We start from the raw sequence: 17,835 nt of genomic DNA on the forward strand, positions 1-17,835 counted from the left end.
ATTAAACATGTCACTCCTCTCTCTGGAAAGATATTATAAAAGCATCCTGAAATAATAACATGAAACAGTAATAATTTGACCATTTATTATGTATTTTAAGTCACAACATATGTTCATGACGTAGTGTAATTCAAAATAAGAGCTAATCCTTCAATTACTTTTATAGTTTAAACTGATATCAGTGTAATCAGCAATCAGTGATAGGTTAAGCATTGATTACATGTCTCTGCGGTTATGTGCGATAAAAAATAATAATAGCTATTCAACTGTGAAAGATGACACACGGTGTCAGCCTCAAATGTGCCAAAAGGGTAATAATTGGTTTAAAAACATGTAATTATTGTTTATAGGGATACGTTACTCTTGAATTGTCATTTTGAGACAGAATAATCTGTAATTTAGAAATGTCACAGCTGACATGTAATAACAGCGTTGCTACCTGATTCCTTTTTTAAATAATTTACATGCAATGTTTGAGTTGAAGATTACAAGTCAAGTGATGGAGAGAAAAAGTTTAATTATACTTGAGAAAGATGTTGCAACTGTCCTGTCTTCCCAGATATAAATCATATTAATCAAGAAAGGGAGAAACTAAAGACGTTTGAATTTAAAAGCCATGTTATACTCAATACAATATTTCATATTTTAAATTAGTCTGAATATATATATATATATATATATATATATATATATATATATATATATATATATATATAAGCAAAAGTCTATACTAATTGACGTATAGTCATAGACTTGTATACACTTTATATATGGTTTAAATGTAGTTTAGATATATACTTCTAAAGCAATGCACAATGTGTATTACTGGGTTTTTATGACATGTTAAAACCACATCATGAATAATCAAACCAGTATCATGAAGCTGTAATCACGTGGCTCTTTGACATCTGATCATTTAGTGTAATTAGGGAACTGATGGTCGATGGAACACAATGTGAGTCACAGCAGGGAATAAGAAAAGTACGGGATCATAATATCTTGATGGATTTTTAAAATAAAAACTTATTCTTCGAAGCTCCATCCATCTATTGTCCCTCATCTCGTGTACACTGTCCAGGGTCACACGGGACAGAGTGGGTTGGAAGGACTGGAGTCTACACACCAGCATGTGGTGGACGAAAGGCGGGGACACAAACACGGAGAACTCTAGTCGTTACTAGAAAAAGTAGTGCCGTTACTGCCACCAACCAACAGGACTCACTCACACGTTGATGCGCATCGCTATTGGACGCAGCCAAGGGTTGGACTCCAGCAGCCCGCCGCGTGTTCATCTAACGCAGGGAGCGCGTTTGGCCAGTTGCTTCTCGTTGCGCGCTGGATATGGATCAGGACGCAGCGCGCCTCCCTGCTCTCTCCCGCGGACGGGCTGCACTCTGCTGCGCATAATTTTTTTTTTTTTAAAAGCCCAAATGAACCACCGCCCTCCCGGCTCCCCCGGCGTGCAATGGCTTAACAGGAGAGACATGAGTGTCCGGACGGAGGACAGCATCACCTTGTGCCAAAGGGCTCTCCAAATCATTACGGAACTTTGTCTCACGGGACACGTAGACCAGGAGAAATGTTCGGATATATTTCCCCTGGAGAGCAGCATACCAGGTAAAGGACACGCAGGTAAATGCAATAAAGTCATTCTTTTCTTCTCCTAATTCCCCTAATTAGTGATTTTCGTTTGTTCCGGTCGTAGAGAGAGATTGACTTTTTGCAGCGTTTGAAGAAGAAGAAAAAAAGACACAGCTCTTACTTGTTAAAACTTTATTACATCACTTAGCTGCATGTGTGGTATGGCATTGAACTGCAATGAAAGTGTTTCTCCACCTGTTACGCATCTTGCTGCAGCTCAGTCCAGACTGGTGAAATAGCAACAGGTGGAAAACAGACCGACATCTGATAGGCTTTTGCAATCTGGCTAATTATCTGAGTGTCCGTTTGATTCTCACGTTTTGAAAAGCTGCAGTAAGCTGCATTACACGTCATTGCATATGATGCACAGTCAGCATAAACTTTAAATATCAACAACAAAAGGAAATGTCAGGAGCAGACGGGAGATATTTTTTCCACTTATGTCCCTGATCATGTGATTTTCCTGATGCTGTGGCTCCTGAAATAAGGTTTTTTTATGACGTTATATTGTCCTGCTTTATCAAACAGGTGCATATGCTGCCCCCTCTTTCTTACAGCTGGCTTTCTCTCCTTTTTTTCTCTTTCTCCCTTGCATGTTTGTCTGTCATATTTTGTCTTCCTCGCTTGCTTGTCCTTTCCTTCTTACGTGTCTCTGTCTTCCTCTACGGGTCTCTTCATGGTTACGTGTAGACATCTCTATTAGTCTCCTTGCTGTGGTCGTGGGTTTCTGTGGCCTCGCCCTGTTGGTAGTCTCTCTCTTTGTCTTTTGGAAGCTGTGCTGGCCCATTTGGAGGAGCAAGGCTCTGTCGGCCCATGTCGAAAATGGCCTCCACGTTGGTTTCCCCGTGGCGCCTCCGCCCGGCTCCCCGCCGGTCACCGAGTGCAAAGCGCCGGAGTTGGAGAAGAAGCGCCCGCTGGAAGTGAAGGCGAACGGACGGAGCACTGTCAAGCTCCTGGAGGCGGCCATGAAGATCAGCCAGACGTCGCCGGACATCCCCGCCGAGGTGCAAACAGCCCTGAGGGAGAAGCTCTGCCAGCAGGCTAAGATCCAGAGGCAGACCACAGAGCCAACCTCCTCCTCCAGGTACCTTACATGAACCACTGCAGTCACAACCCCTCCCTGTCTGCCTGCATCGAGGACATGATAATGACACCCTGTTACGGTAGAATGGAAGCATTTTTGAACACACAATGGCTTGTTTGTCCCCCAGCACAATAGAAAAAATAGTTCTTGACAGTTCGTGGCAGTGCAGTCATGTTCCTTGAGGTGGTTTGGCACGTGTCATGTAGCACAGCATGGGCTATATCCTGTGACCTTGAAACGCTGGCACATGTTGCATTGTGTGTCTCTCGCACTGTCTGACCAGAAGAAAGAAAGAAAGAAATATCCTCCTCCTCATCAGCCAGCCAGTACACATTCTCCTCGCTTCAGCTTGAACCCTGTAATCTCCTTTTTTACATGCGAGTCGAGCTGATGTGGTAACGGCGGGAAGCAACCACAGTAATTAAAACAACCAGCTCTCGCTCCTCTTTGTTTTCCGGCACTGTGTTTAAACCAGACCGTCCATAATCAGCACTGCTGTGGGGTGGAAGCTGTCATGGTGGAAGGTTGGTTTCTGGTGAGACGCACCAGTCAGCCGCGCTCAGTTTCTCAGAGGAAGCCGTTATTGACAGTTGCTTCGGTTTGTTGTTCGGATTGTTAATTCAGTTACATTGAGACCACGGTCTTCATGAATTATACACCCACAGGGGATGCAGAAAGGCCAGGTTAAAGATTCCAACGCCTACCGCCTTAATCCTCCCGCCTACTCCTTTGGCGGTAATACCTTATTATCGCTGATTGTTTCCTTTTTGAATGTCAAAAACACCTGCATCCTCGGAGCTCAAGCCCAAATACTGTTTTCTTAGCTTAAAAGGCTAGTGTGTATGATTTATTCGCATAAATGGAAAATAATATTCATAACTATGAAACTATACCTGAATCGTTGTGTTTTCGATAGCTTAGAATGAGCTCTTCATATCCATTCCACTGCAAGTCCACCATGTTGCACCGCCATGTTTCTACAGTAACCCAGAACGGACAAACCAAACACTGTCTCTAGAGAGAGCCTTGCACGTTTTTTACGTTACCTGAATGTCACCGTAGTTCTCCAACACGCCTTTGAAACTGTGGGAACCTGAGCTGCAGACGGCAAAACCACAATACTGCCAGTCGCCATCTGACTTCCTTTGCTCCTAAAGTCGTGTGATTATGGCATGGATGGCGTCCAAGTGAGACAAAGGGCGTTACGACGGTTGTGCATTCTGCTGTTCACGTTACCACAGTTTTGGAAAGGTAGGAGTGAGAGGAGGGGTAATTGGTTGATTGCAATCTGCAACTACACCACTATTTGGCACCAAATCTTACACACTGTCCCTTTAAAAAGAATGACCTGAAGCCCTGTTGCTTAACAAAACTACAACGACAAACAGAAGGAAAATATAATCCTGACATTTCCAGTCCAATTCTGTCTCTTCATCGAGTTTTTTTCCATGTATTTGCTCACAGTTTGATTTACGGACAGGACAATGATTGGGCTAAAATTAAGGATTATTTTCATTACTATAGACGAATGTAAATCTTTACATTTGAGAAGCTGGAACCAGCAAGTATTTCTCACTTTATTTGACCTATAACCGACTCCCAAAATAGTTTTTTCATCACCTCATTGTTTCAGCTCTAAATCTTGGACAGCCTGATTGTCAAGATGGAGACACTTTCCCAATTATTTCATGAACTTCTTTGTTTATGTTCATGATATTTATAACTTTGACTGAGAGCAGAAAATAAGGGGTTTATCTCTGGTGTTAGTAGAGGATTTGGTGTAACCCCTAGTGGATTGAAAGGATGTAATGTGTAAAGAGGATAACCGCAAAAGGCAAATAACTCCCAGCAACTTCTCTGTCCAGTTAGTATTTATTGTGTTTAGGTTGCACTTCAAGCATTTATTTCCCTTTTACCTTCAGGTTTGTTCTGGCTCTTAGACAACATGCAGCCTTCTATATTGTTTACAGTACTCAAGTGCAGAGTATTAAATCTTCAGCTGTGCTTCCGGTGCCGTATCAGTTGTGCCACGGCTGTCAGGTCGCTGTGATTGCCTTACCGTCAGAAAAGGAGGAGGGCCAGTTGCTAGGTGACAAGATTGGCGAGTCAAACGCAGCCGGCGTTTCATTTTATTGGTTTTCAACTTCACAGTAATTTATAGGATTCAGGTAATTTGTCTGAATGCTACAGATGGGTTTTTTCTATAAATAAGTCAGTGTTGACAAAGATGAAGAAAAGAAAGAGAAAGGATGTTGAAAGTGTCCTTATGTTGACCTTCAAATCAAGGTTGTTAGGTCCTGATTTTAGGCAAATTAAGCCACTTTACCAGGCTCGAAGGGACAATATGTGTATGGCATATGATCGGCTGATTCACAGAGCATTTTAACTTTATATTTAGCATTTACTTGCTATCCAGCGTTTTGAAAGTTATGCCTCAAAGTAATTTTTGTGCTTCTTTCCTGAAGACTAAAAACCAACCAAAACCATTTTTTGAGCTATTCTACCAGACGGTAATGTCTCAATGCTTGTTCCATGAGCACCTCATTATTATGCATGAAGCTTATCAGATAGTAGCTCTCCCCTGACAAACCATTAGCTCTCATCATAACAAAGCCACTCATGCGTAACACACATGAGACACTTGAGACATTTACCAGATGCCCTTTAACCTTTCCAACAGGCACAATTCATTCCGGCGCCACCTGCCTCGTCAGATGAATGTCACCAGCTTTGACTTCAGCATGGACACGGTGCCTCTCCGCCAGTCTTCTACGGTGAGCATTGGAAGAATAAAACCCGAACTTTACAAGCAGAAATCTGTGGACTCGGAGGATGGAGCCAAAGAGCCCGTGGAGACTTGCGGAAAGCTCAGCTTCTCGTTGTGTTACGACTACGAGGAGCAAGCTTTGGTGGTGACAATCCTCAAGGCCTTGGACCTGCCCGCCAAAGACTTCTCGGGCACCTCCGACCCGTACGTGAAGATCTACCTGCTGCCGGAGAGGAAGAAGAAGTACCAGACGCGAGTCCACCGCAAGAATCTGAACCCCATGTTTGACGAGACCTTCTGCTTCCCCGTGGTGTACGATGAGATCTGCAACCGCAAGCTGCACTTCAGCGTCTACGACTTCGACCGCTTCACCAGCCACGATATGATCGGCGAAGTGGTGGTGGACAACCTCTTTGAACTCTCTGATCTTTCCAGGGAGGCCGTGGTGTGGAAGGATATTCATGCAGCGACTACAGTGAGTTGGCGTTCACACTTACACACTGCCAAATGTGTGGACATTGTTGCTACGTAAGAAATGTTGCACATCTTTGCCATCACTGAGTCAACCGGGAACTTGTACTATTTTTAGGAAAGGTCTAAACATGAAGTATTGCACTGAATCAATTCTAATAACCAGAATTCATCATCAGCAATGTTCCACCAACATGGCAGGTGGAAAACACTGCATAAATAAAAGGCTTTGGGAAATGCATTTCGTCAGCCAGACACCCACACACATTTTCCAGGAACTGCTGGGTGTTCCTCAGATATAAATATAGCAACAGAAGTAAACGACGCGATCACAAGTTATATGAACCGCAGCAATATACTCTCAAGCTTTTAAGTATTTACACAAACAGGGTGTTGCGCACTGTAGAGAGTTTGCCCTCATACAGTATGAAGTATTATCACAGTTTACTCAAGAGCCTCTGTTTTATTCATGAATGTTTTCATTTAGGGGGATTCATTGAGCCATTCCTTGGCCCCTGCGTGTGTAGTCGAAAATTAAGATTACATTTAACGCACAACTGCAGGCCATAGATGGACCTGAAAACTTCTCCCTGTGTCGACAGACCCGAGGGCAGCGTCAGTTACTTAGTGGATTTGTACCTGAGATTTAGTGGTTGCATGTATTACTCTTAAAGTGTGTATGTGTGTAAGAGACAGCTTTTATGGCACATGTATGCGATATATGTGATGCTGACTTGTGATACACAAGTCGCCATTTATAATTTCATGTGCAACCGACTTCCTTAATATGAACACTCTACTGCCAACAAACCTAACTGCTAAGACAATTAGCCGATGCAACTCTTTTAAATGTTTTTAAAAGGGTTTCAGTTTCTCTAGAAGTTGTTTCAGTAGTTTGTCGTATGCCATTAGTGCTCCAGTGTTCATTTGGTAAATTATTCTCCCACTTAGATTAAAACAGACGATAAAGCAGAGTATGCTTTAGGGCCTTTGCCTCTTTCACCCCTTTGCTTTGTACGATCTATTAGCTACTATTCATATGTCACAGCTCAAACTGACCGTAACGTGAGAGCAAGGAGGACGATCCTTCGAAAGACAATGTGTTCGGTGATAAAAGTACATTCAGTAGTAACATTTAGTGTCCACCCGGCCAATCTGCTCCCACAACTTTTTGGTTCTTTGTTACGATAGTGTCTGTTTGACATAAAGCTCAGCAGAAGATAGACAACACCAAAGCTCAGAAAAATGGCGCTGGGTGCATCGCTTTTTCTCGAGGTGGGCTCATCTCCTCACTGGGAACAATTGAAAGAAAGATGATGGCGCTCAGAAAAAGACGCTATGTGATCACAGGCCTTTACACCCTGTATTTTCAGTTCATGAACGTTGTGGCGCTAGTTCAGGGGCTAACGAACAAAGTAGGATTCATCCCCTCGCGGTCATGAATGTCGGTGCAATATTTCATGGCAAACCAACTTATAGTTGAGATATTTCTGTTTGGACCAAAGTAGTAAACTACCTGACGCTGCCATCACTAGGGACTGCTGCTAGTGTGGCTAAAAAACAAATAATGTATTACAACTATTAAGAAGCTAGTGTTTAACAACCGGGAGATGAGATAAATAGTGACGATTAAGAATGACTAATAGTGATGGTACCAGCTGACAACATTCAACCTCCTTTATTTACCGACCTGTTTACTCCTTAACGTTGGCATTTTGATTTGTCTTTTTTTTGTCCTCTAGGAGAGTATTGACCTGGGAGAGATCATGTACTCGCTGTGCTACCTCCCCACAGCAGGAAGAATGACCCTAACAGTCATCAAATGCAGAAACCTCAAAGCCATGGACATCACAGGCTCTTCAGGTAACCTGACAGCGAATAAGTTGTGGCTCACATCAAAAGCACATACCGAGCCATGAATCGAACTTAGCTTAAACGAGACAGCAGCTGGCCACTTAAGAGTGGAAATGGAGAAGAGAAGTAATGGGGCCAGAGAGGACAAATTATTCCAATTATATAATATTACAATCTGTCAGAATACGTCAGCCGTACTTTAAACTGTGAAAAAGGAAACGGTTTGTATTTTGTGGAGCTTCTGAACACCCGAGTGTGAAAAGACATGTGCATAGAACATTCAGAAAAATGTCCCTTCATTCCCTTTGTATTGTAAGTTTTGATTGAAATCATCATCATGTGACAGTAAACATGTCTCCCAGACCCTTACGTGAAGGTTTACCTGATATGTGATGGACGGAGGTTAAAGAAGCGAAAAACAACCACCAAGAAGAGCACGCTCAACCCAGTGTACAACGAGGCCATCATCTTCGACATTCCCCCGGAGAACGTGGAACAAGTCAGTCTGTCCATCATGGTGATGGATTATGATCGGTGAGTCCAGCAGTCACCAGATACTTTTTATACGGTACAGGATCATTTGATAGAAGAAGAATTTTGGAGTGTAACTTTGATCAACAAAAGCTCTCACAAACACTGACATCGATCATTTGATTTTTTTGTGTCTGTTCTACTAGAAGATGTGCATCCAACATGTGTCTTCATGTGTGTTTTACTGCTTACAGAGTTGGACACAATGAGGTGATCGGCGTGTGTCGCACCGGGCCAGATGCCGAGGGTCTTGGACGAGATCACTGGAACGAAATGTTGGCTTACCCGCGGAAGCCCATCACTCACTGGCACGCTCTGGGAGAGGTACAGACACGTCTTTTATTCCTGATTTTCTCCCGATTTACTAATACTGAAATTATATTCCGAACAGTCCTCCTTCCAGCAGGAGGAACAAGTGTACAAGTGGTACATGGGGACATGCAAATCTGGGTAAAAAGGATTTTAGTCCAATCTACAGGGTATTTTTCTGTGAAAATCACAAAAATATATATATAAATAATGAGCTTGAAAGGATTTTTTGGGATTTTTGGAAATGTATTCACTGTCTGTAACACAAAGTCAGTAAAGATCGACATCAATTCAATCTCTCTGAATCCAGCTAGCCTAGTTTGGTTAAAGGTGCTTTCCAACAACTCCAATACTGTCTTACTTACATGCTTCATGCATGTGTCTTTAACTCATGTAGCAGCTAAAAAGAGATACGACGTTGTTGAATGAGGACAATGGAGCTTTTTTTCTGGACCAACAGCAGCAGGACTAAGTTCCTAAGCAAACTGCAAACCAAACCACGCTGAAGGTGCTTTTGATGTCTAGTAAGACAGATTTACAGTTGCTGGAAGGCCAACTGTGCCCCAGACCCCCACCCCCTGTAATGTATTTCATATTTTACATGTTATCAATGTTTCTTCCTCTTTTGCCCCACCTACTCCCCATCCGACGAATAGGAAAACACAGGTGATTACCCGTTTTCAGTGGTAAATCTACTTCATAAGCTTTGGTAAACAAAAGAAACTGTGATCATAAGCAAAATCTGTGTCCCCTGTAGCTCCTTATCAAAACATTGTTCTGTAATAAACACTAATTGCATGAGGATATGGGAATACAGTCAACTTGGTTTGTGTTTGTTATATATTCATAAATCTTGTTTTATTCTTGGGTATTCTGTTAAACAGTGTGCTAAACAGACAAAAACAACATTATTAAATCATGCAGAAAGCATAAGAAATAATCCTGCAACGACACTCCAGGTACAGCATACGAGACAGCGAGGGTGTCCAGACCAGTGGAAGAGCTTTTACCAACTGCTCACAAGCTCAATAGCAAGTTTAAATTGGAAGCTGTGTGTTATGCTATATTTTGGTGAGACCCTAAGAAGCACGCAAACAGAAGAGGATTTTTCTGCAAGAGTGCTTTCACAGGTATTTAACGATCTCCTGATAGTTTCGTGAGTTTGTGAAGGTGATAATCCCATTAGTGGATCAATAAAGTCTTATCTTTTTTTCCCCGTTGTGCAAAATACTGGAATCTGTCACAATAGCCAAACAGACTGCACTCCTGAAGGGAGATCATTTTTTACAGCCAATTTTCAGGTCTACAAGGGGAAAATGTAAGACCGCATATTGAATCACGACATATGCACAAACACCAGCCTGCACGCACACAAAAGAAATCGTCAAGTACGTTTATAAGCGATGTGGATGATGTGCAAAGTGCATGCCACAAAACTAAAAGGAAATATATTACAAATCACTTTAATGGTTTCAAAGTTTTTTCACCACATGCTGTGGCTGAGACAAAGCCACGATCTGGCTCTGCTGCTAGATGTCACCTGACCCAGCTGAGTCAATGCAACTTCTATTCTGTTTTTTTTTGCCTATGATCACAGTACATCCTGAGCACTAGTAGAAATAACCTGTTTAGACACCACTAAATGGTCGGCAAAGCCTCTATAATGTGTTGTGCTTTTGTGATATTTTACCTTGCAGTGGCCTGGAAGAGCAGCAAGCTTTGAGAGTCACGGTTCATGTCCTTCACCCAAACCTCCGCAGACGCCCTGATGATCGCTGGTGGCGTGGTGACACCAACCCTGTGAAAGACCAGGTGTCTGTTTAGAGTTGCAGACAAGCTGTGTCGACTGTGAGTCTCTTGTGAGCAAGTTGTATGAAAAATCATTCCGACGCGTTTCTTATATATGTTTAAAAAAAAAAAAAAGGTTGTATTAAAATAGTTTGTTCATTTGAACTCGAGTCCTTCAAGTTCTCTACAGAGCTGGTTATGCACAGCCCTCACTGTCATTTGATTTGATGAATGTTTTTTCATACATCTGCTTTAAAATTCCCCAAAAGGCTTTACATTTACACAGACCACATGAATGGTAGGACTCACTGCAAGAAGTCACCTAGGATTCACTCGCAGCTGCATCAACCTTTTTAAGATTTTGAGCAACATTGTTTTCCTCTGGCCCTAGAGCTCTGTAGTGAGGTAGCACTTCCCTTTGAAATGGCAGCAAGGTTAAAGGGCTACGCTGCTCAATGCCAAGAAAACATTTACTTTATGACAAACATTCATTAAATCCAGTGAGTCTCAATCCAGGTCTTGGCTGAAGAATGCAGGTAATTGAGCATCTACAAGGGCTGGGTAAATCTCTCTTGAAATTCTTCAGTCACAAATGTCACCGCTGTATAAAACCAGCCGTTAATCAACCTGCCAGTGAACAGGACTCTCAGATCTAAAGAAAGTGTAGCAGATAAATGTAGCAAACTACTAAAGTCCATCTGTGGTCACATGGTTAAAAAAATCAAAAAAACAATGTGCAAACGGTTTTGTAATCCGTGTCGTCGATTCTAGCAAAGAACAAGTACGTAAAGTTAGTATATTTAAGGTGCTGGTTATTGGTAGCTAACCTTGCTGGTACGTTGCACCTAAACAGACGCCTGTCTGTCCTCGCAACAGTGTGTGAAACTGTCATACAACTAGGTGCTAGCTACTAAGGGAGGCCCCACGATACAATATGACGATACTTAAGTAACGATACAATCCTAAACATTATGTGACTATTGCAATAATATATATTGCGGTATATTGCAACATTTTACATTGCAGTAAAATGGGTTTGTCAGTACAGCAGATGAAGTTACCAACACTCGACTAACTTCTTGCCAATCCCGCTGACTTTATCCATCACTTTTTGTTTTTCTACCATGTGACCCCGGAGTGGCTTAATAGCAAACATATAAAGAAAGATAAACAAAACATCTAAATGTGTGACAATGTATGACAATTTCATATTTATTTTTGTACACACCAGATCATTTTCAGCATATAATGGCAAATTGAAATAACAGCACCTAGAAATTTGTTTCATTTAACTCATTTGTATTACGCCTATAACTTTATTAAATATAATTAAACCGTTGTTTGAACTGCAAATGTCCCTCTAAATAATGCATGTGCCAATGATTCGGAAAGTCAAAGCTTAAGAACCATGACCAGGCACAGCAAGCCTGTCAAGCTTTGGTTTTCACCATCTCTAAAACAAAAAATACAATACCAATAATGTAAAGAATGGATTAAACTGTGTTTATCTGCTCTAACTTAAGCGGCAAACGTTAGCATGCCTGGCTAACTAGCGTAACACCTAGAGTAGAAACCCATCCTTACATCCAGCTTCATTTAATGAGGTTATAGGTAAGAAAATAAAAACAAAGAAGCCCTGTTCACAATCAGCACACCGACTGTGGAAGTTTACATTTGTCACACCTTGGTTAGTCCTCTCTTTTAACGTTAAAAGTAGAAGCATAATCTCTCTCTCTCTGTAAACTAAGCAGCTAAACAGGGTTATACTTGAATGAAATAGTAGAATGTAATCATACATTTTTCCTTATCATACTTAATAGTACCAGAACTACTACTTTTACACTGAAATACAAGAACAAAACTATGCTGACATTTTGCCTGGGAGATACTTTTAACATGATTATATGTACGGTATGTAGAGATCAGGTTCTAAACAAGGTAACAAGTTAAGAAGTCAAATTATGAAGCTAACTTTAGCCTAATCCGTTAGCTAGCTGATCAAATCTACTAGCGCCTATTGTTTTGAAAATGACAATGTAGTTCGATTGTCAAATCGGCCACCATTGTTGTCGTAAACTGCATGATGTGCTGTGTGAAAATGGAAAGCTTGACAGGCGGTGCAACAGTAACTAAGAGGGGGGGGGGTGGAGCTTAGCTTGTACGCTCAATTGGCCAAACAGCACCAAAACATAAAGTAGAGTAACACCGGTGGGGTGTGTTCGAAATCGCATACTAACCTACTTTTCATACTAAATATGATGGAAAATCGGTTGTGTTTTGCCGCTCTTCAGACTGTCCAATGGCGGACTGTGAGGCGGACGGTTTAAATAATCAATAGGTTGGATCAAATAATCAGATAATGACGGCGAGTTACGTTTAAGTACAGTTGATGAAAAAAAGCATGGCTCACATATATAATGTACTGTTGAAAACATGCTCAACACCAACAATGAAATAATTTGCATTTATACTGAACAATATTAAATTGAGTGGAGTTGATGTGATGAGCAATTTTCATTCAACGGTAGCTCGGACTGGTAACGTCTTGACTGATACAGTCATGTGTCCTAGAGAAGACGTATTGTATAGTGTGAACAGTATGCTAATTGTTAATTTAGTGGACAGTACGGAGTACATATTGATCAAGTATGCAATTTTGAACACAAACTTTATTGCACAACAACCTTTCCTCACCAGTTACAAATTCAGGGAATTATAATCCATAAAACATTTGCAACTGTTACATATGTTGTTGTTTTTTTTACATGAAGCCATATAAAATGATGTTCAATGCATCTGACTCAGCTCCTCCTCATATGCGAGTAATAAGAAACTAATAAAAAGCCAACATAGCAAATAGAAAACAAGGCTGTGTACTGTTATCTTACTTGCACATGGATATAATGACGCTTTGTTTTCCCTGCACTGCCCTTAATATTAAAAATAAATATTTTTTCTTGTAGCATGCCTCTCACCTCTTTAAAAACACACCTATTGAGGGAAAATGTAAGAAATTAATATGTTATAGTATTCAAATTTAAAACATTTGTAAATAGTATACTTGTCAATGGCACTGTTTGTATTCCAACGTGAACTTTAAGAAGTTGTCGTGAACTTATGGAGATAGAAACATCACAATGTATTGCTATTGTTTGGTGATCATTTGAACAGCTCAGACTTGTAATTGAGTACAATTTATACACGTTCTGTAATAGTTGTGAACAAGTCATCAAACTGGAGACCCAGTGAGACCAACTCTACCTTATTATTCCATGTTTAGCAGCTTAGATCTTTGATCTGTAATTGTTTGCATATTGGTTAATTCTATATCGAGCAAGAACAAGTGCAACTGCTGTCATGATGTGTACAGTTTGTGATAACTTTTGTAACACTTTAAAGTAAACATTTGGAATATGATTTATTGTATCTGTTTCATATGTATTTTATCTAAATAAATAAAAAATGAAGAGTCACAGCAGGTCTCTCTCTTTGTCTGGTAAGGCAGGATTATATATTTGTTATAAACGGCATTAATTAATAGAATACTAAATTCTTATTCTCTGGATAGAGTCCTACTTTTGGCATTTGTTCCATCTTTAACTAAACTTTTATCTGTATGGGGTTTTACATGGATATCTGCTAGTGTACTGGACAGTACCATTTGAGCGTTGTGTCATTTTTTTCAAGATAAAATTAGGATTATTTTGTTAACGTTCAACAACAACATATCACAGCGACCTCACACTGGCCGCGCTGTTTAGCATTTTGTCACTGGACACACACACACACACACACACACTGGACGGAATCCAGACAGAAGAAGTGGTCAAGATTAGGCGGGATATGCTGATTAAAGGGAATTTGATCAGAATTCTACTACTCCGTCAAGCGGTCAGAGCTAACGGCATCATGGAGCCCACACTGTCACTAACTGCACACCCTGAAATATTATCTATGTTTTGGAAAAACAAAAAAGCTATTTCAGAGAGAAGCAGAAGGGTCAGAAGGGTCTACAATATGCATTTGAAGGATAGAGCCAAAATGTCAAAATGATTCAGCAGCAAAAACAGGATAAAAAGATAAAGATAGAAGCTAAAGCTACAGACCACAGGACAATGAAATTAACGAAACACTGTTCCTGTAAAGACAGGTAGCTCTTTACTCACTGTTATAACCATTAAAATGCTAGTTCATGATGTGCTAACGTACTCTGTTAATGTTAGCTCCATAGGCTTTAACATAGAAACAAAACATTTTACAAACGTACATCTCCTTTTTCAACCTGGACGACGCTACTCTGTGATTGGTCAGTCTGCGTTCAAGGGGCGGGACTTAGCAAAGGGTGAACTCAATTTCTGCAGCAATGCACTCAAACGCCATCCAGCAACTCAAGTGCAAAGGCTAATTAGAATATTTTGTAACACGGACGCCATGATTAGACTTTTAACTTTGAGATTGTTAGGAAGCAGAATAAAATAGTTGGAGTGATAACTTTCAAGAGTTGTAAAATGCAAAGTGTTGGCATCTGATTGGCCTTCAAACAAATGGATGCATCACTCAAACTGGACTCAAAACACTAGGTGGGTTTTTTCAAATTTTTTAAATTACATTTCCTCCAAGAGGAAAATAAACAAATACAAGAGAAAAAAAGGACACGTTCTAGCGGAAATTGACAGGAAAACACAAGTTTGTGGTAAGCTTTGAAATTGGCCACAATTATAGCACACATACCCCCCCACACACAGGGTGTGTGTGTAGTATTGTTGCTGCATTGGCAATATAATCAGTTTAACTCTTTTTGTTGTGTTGCTTTTGTCTGATCTGTTGTCTGATGCAGCCTATTGTAAGTAACTGTCAATACAACAATTTGAATAATTTCTTATGCGTTCAAAATGGCACAATTACCCAACTAGACAAGAGAGACTTTTCAGAGTGCTGAACTGCATGAAATAGAACAGTAGAAAGAGAACATTTCTAGTTAGCTTTTTCCAAAAAGGCAGACCAATGTTTTATTTTATAGTCATGCCAAATATTGGCATTTACAAGTGGGATAAAATGCAACCAAACTTTAAAGCGGCCCCGTCTCTTAATCACCTGTTGTTGGTCTATGTAGTAGGCTGGCACCCTGTTGCATACATCAAACAATGCTAACACTTAAGCTAAGGCAAATAATAAAGGCTACATGAGCACTCCATCGGGCGATACAAGGCCCCGAGTCTGGGAAATGCTTTTAAGACGCTCGTCATAGATGGTTCCCTCTTTCTCATCTTGCATCCGTTTGATGGTAAAACATGAAGAGAGCATTTTGATCACTCGTGCAGCGTGACACAACTTCCTTTTGATCCGCGATATTGGATATAATCAGACCAAAGGGGGATGTTGCATTAGTTTCCCTGGCAATGAAAGCAGCTCACTCTCCGTGCACTAAACCCCTACTTAGACTGGAGTTGTATCTTTACTTAGAAAGGGCTAATAGCTCCACGTGGTGATGCATGTAATTAAAGCTTTGTCCTTTCCTGAATGCTTGTTTGAGCTGGGTATTTAACACCACTGCTCTATGGAGACTGACGAGGGAGATTGGACAGGCCCCGTGGCTCAACAATGCACCTGCAGGATAATTTGGGGGAAAGTGATCATCCCAATTTCAGATTGTCAACACAGAAAATGTCAAATAAAGATGAGAGCTTCTTTCAAATTCTACTCTTTGAAAACATGTCTTGTTTTGAATAATGGCACCTTTAATTAGCGTATTAAAGCGCCTCAGTAATGCCAGTATGATAGGAGCTTTTCATTTAATCAAATTATTCATTAAGATTTGCTCTGAAATATTGAGACGAAGGGATGTTATCATATCCGTCTGGCATCACCTACGCTCGTATTTACATTTCACAGGTCTGCTTTATTACAGCTCCATGCCGTGTTGGATACAGAGGGTCAAAGGTTCCCTCGTTAACGCCGAGCTAGCGGGGTCTAGTTCTATTCTAAGAACAGTTACAGTTAAAGGGGTAAATGGATAGACAGTTATGTAATGCCACCACCCATTACTGCCTGTCTCCATTAAAGATTTAGTGTCTCCATTAAAAGAAAATGTAAAAGATTTCCAGAAAATGTGCAAAACATAGATGATTAAATATTACTCCCTCTCAGCATGAATACAAAGTTCGCTCATTTTCAATTCGATTCCCAAGAGAGATGAAACATCCTGTAATAATCCCTCCTGACAGGCGAAGCCTCGTGGTTGCGTAATGATTTCAGAGTATCGGAAGCTCGGCTACATCTCGACACCGATGTCATATTAACAGTCCTCTCTTGTCCATATGGAGGCGTGAGAACAAAGCTGAAAGCTGCCAACTGTCAACTGGAACAAGCCATCACCACCGCTAGTACTCAGGAGACGGGAGGCTGCGACGCCCGCTGAATGAAGAATAAGCAAAGGTGACAAGGAGGTATTGATGTAAGAGACTATAAATAGAGGTTTCATCCCATGGGTAAGAAGGCAAAAATCCTCTGTTGTCACTCTTTCTCCTTCAATTGATTGGTATTGACAGAAAACATCAAACTCATGACTTACCATGACGTGGATTCATACTTTTTTCAGAATACCCCTGAAGCGCAAGTGTTACTATATTTCTATATTCAGATTGACATGAAGATTTGCAAAGTGGGAGAAGACCAGAAGACATTTTTACCCATTTAATATTTTCCTTCCATCGATATCCTTAAATATACTAAAAATAGAAACATGGAACTTTCATGTTTTGTCCTTCAGTTTGGCATGGTCTGAATACTACAATACCCATAAGCCCCCGTCACCATTCCTGTGGGGAAGAGGTCCAACACTGGTCCATTGCAAATTTTAGCTTTAGCTTTTAAACCTCTGCCGATTGCATTTACTCTTCAAACATCATAAAAGTGGTGACGATTATCTTGCTGAACAAAACGTGTAACTATCATAAACTTTTGTTTGCCACAGAGTTTTTCTTTCTGCAATAATCCAAAATACATCGAAAATCCTGTTACGCTTTTATCAAGGGAACCAATGCGACACTAACTTCCGGGAGTTGGCCTACAAAAATCCGTGCAGCACTCTATTGTTCGTTTTTTTAACAGTGTAATCTTTAGCTGGTGACCACCATTAATGGCATGTCGCTGGTATCAGATAGAAGAAAGCAAATGGCCGAGAGCTCTGGAGGTCTCTTCTCGACCACCTATAGTCCAGGAAGGCCGTCGCGTATAAATAAGATGGGATGTTTCTTGTCTAACTGCACCTTGGGAGTTGTAGTTCTCGCTGTTTTTATGTTCACAGGCGTGGACATTAAATGTTTACCAAAGAATCAGATATTTTCGAGGGCAGCTGTTCATTGTTGGCACTGATGATTCAATCTGGAGA

The 17,835-nt window shown here is 40.8% G+C and overlaps 1 protein-coding gene across 2 annotated transcripts; it reads left to right on the forward strand.

The window, feature by feature from the left end:
- Positions 1–1,430: 1,430 nt before the first annotated feature.
- On the forward strand, positions 1,431–10,426 carry syt10 (synaptotagmin X; the record flags this gene model as incomplete). 2 transcript variants are annotated; one of them, XM_079183556.1, is made up of 7 exons in its annotated part: positions 1,431–1,632; positions 2,332–2,725; positions 5,406–5,967; positions 7,706–7,826; positions 8,180–8,351; positions 8,543–8,672; positions 10,355–10,426. In XM_079183556.1, 7 exons carry the CDS (start codon positions 1,431–1,433, stop codon positions 10,424–10,426), a joined length of 1,653 nt encoding a protein of 550 aa, XP_079039682.1. The 2 variants fall into 2 exon arrangements, with proteins under 2 accessions (XP_079039682.1, XP_079039683.1); XM_079183557.1 differs by having other exon boundaries at positions 1,431–1,617.
- Positions 10,427–17,835: the final 7,409 nt, after the last annotated feature.

Source organism: Pholis gunnellus (assembly GCF_910591455.1).
Source record: "Pholis gunnellus genome assembly, chromosome: 22".
NCBI classification, from domain to species: Eukaryota; Metazoa; Chordata; class Actinopteri; order Perciformes; family Pholidae; genus Pholis; species Pholis gunnellus.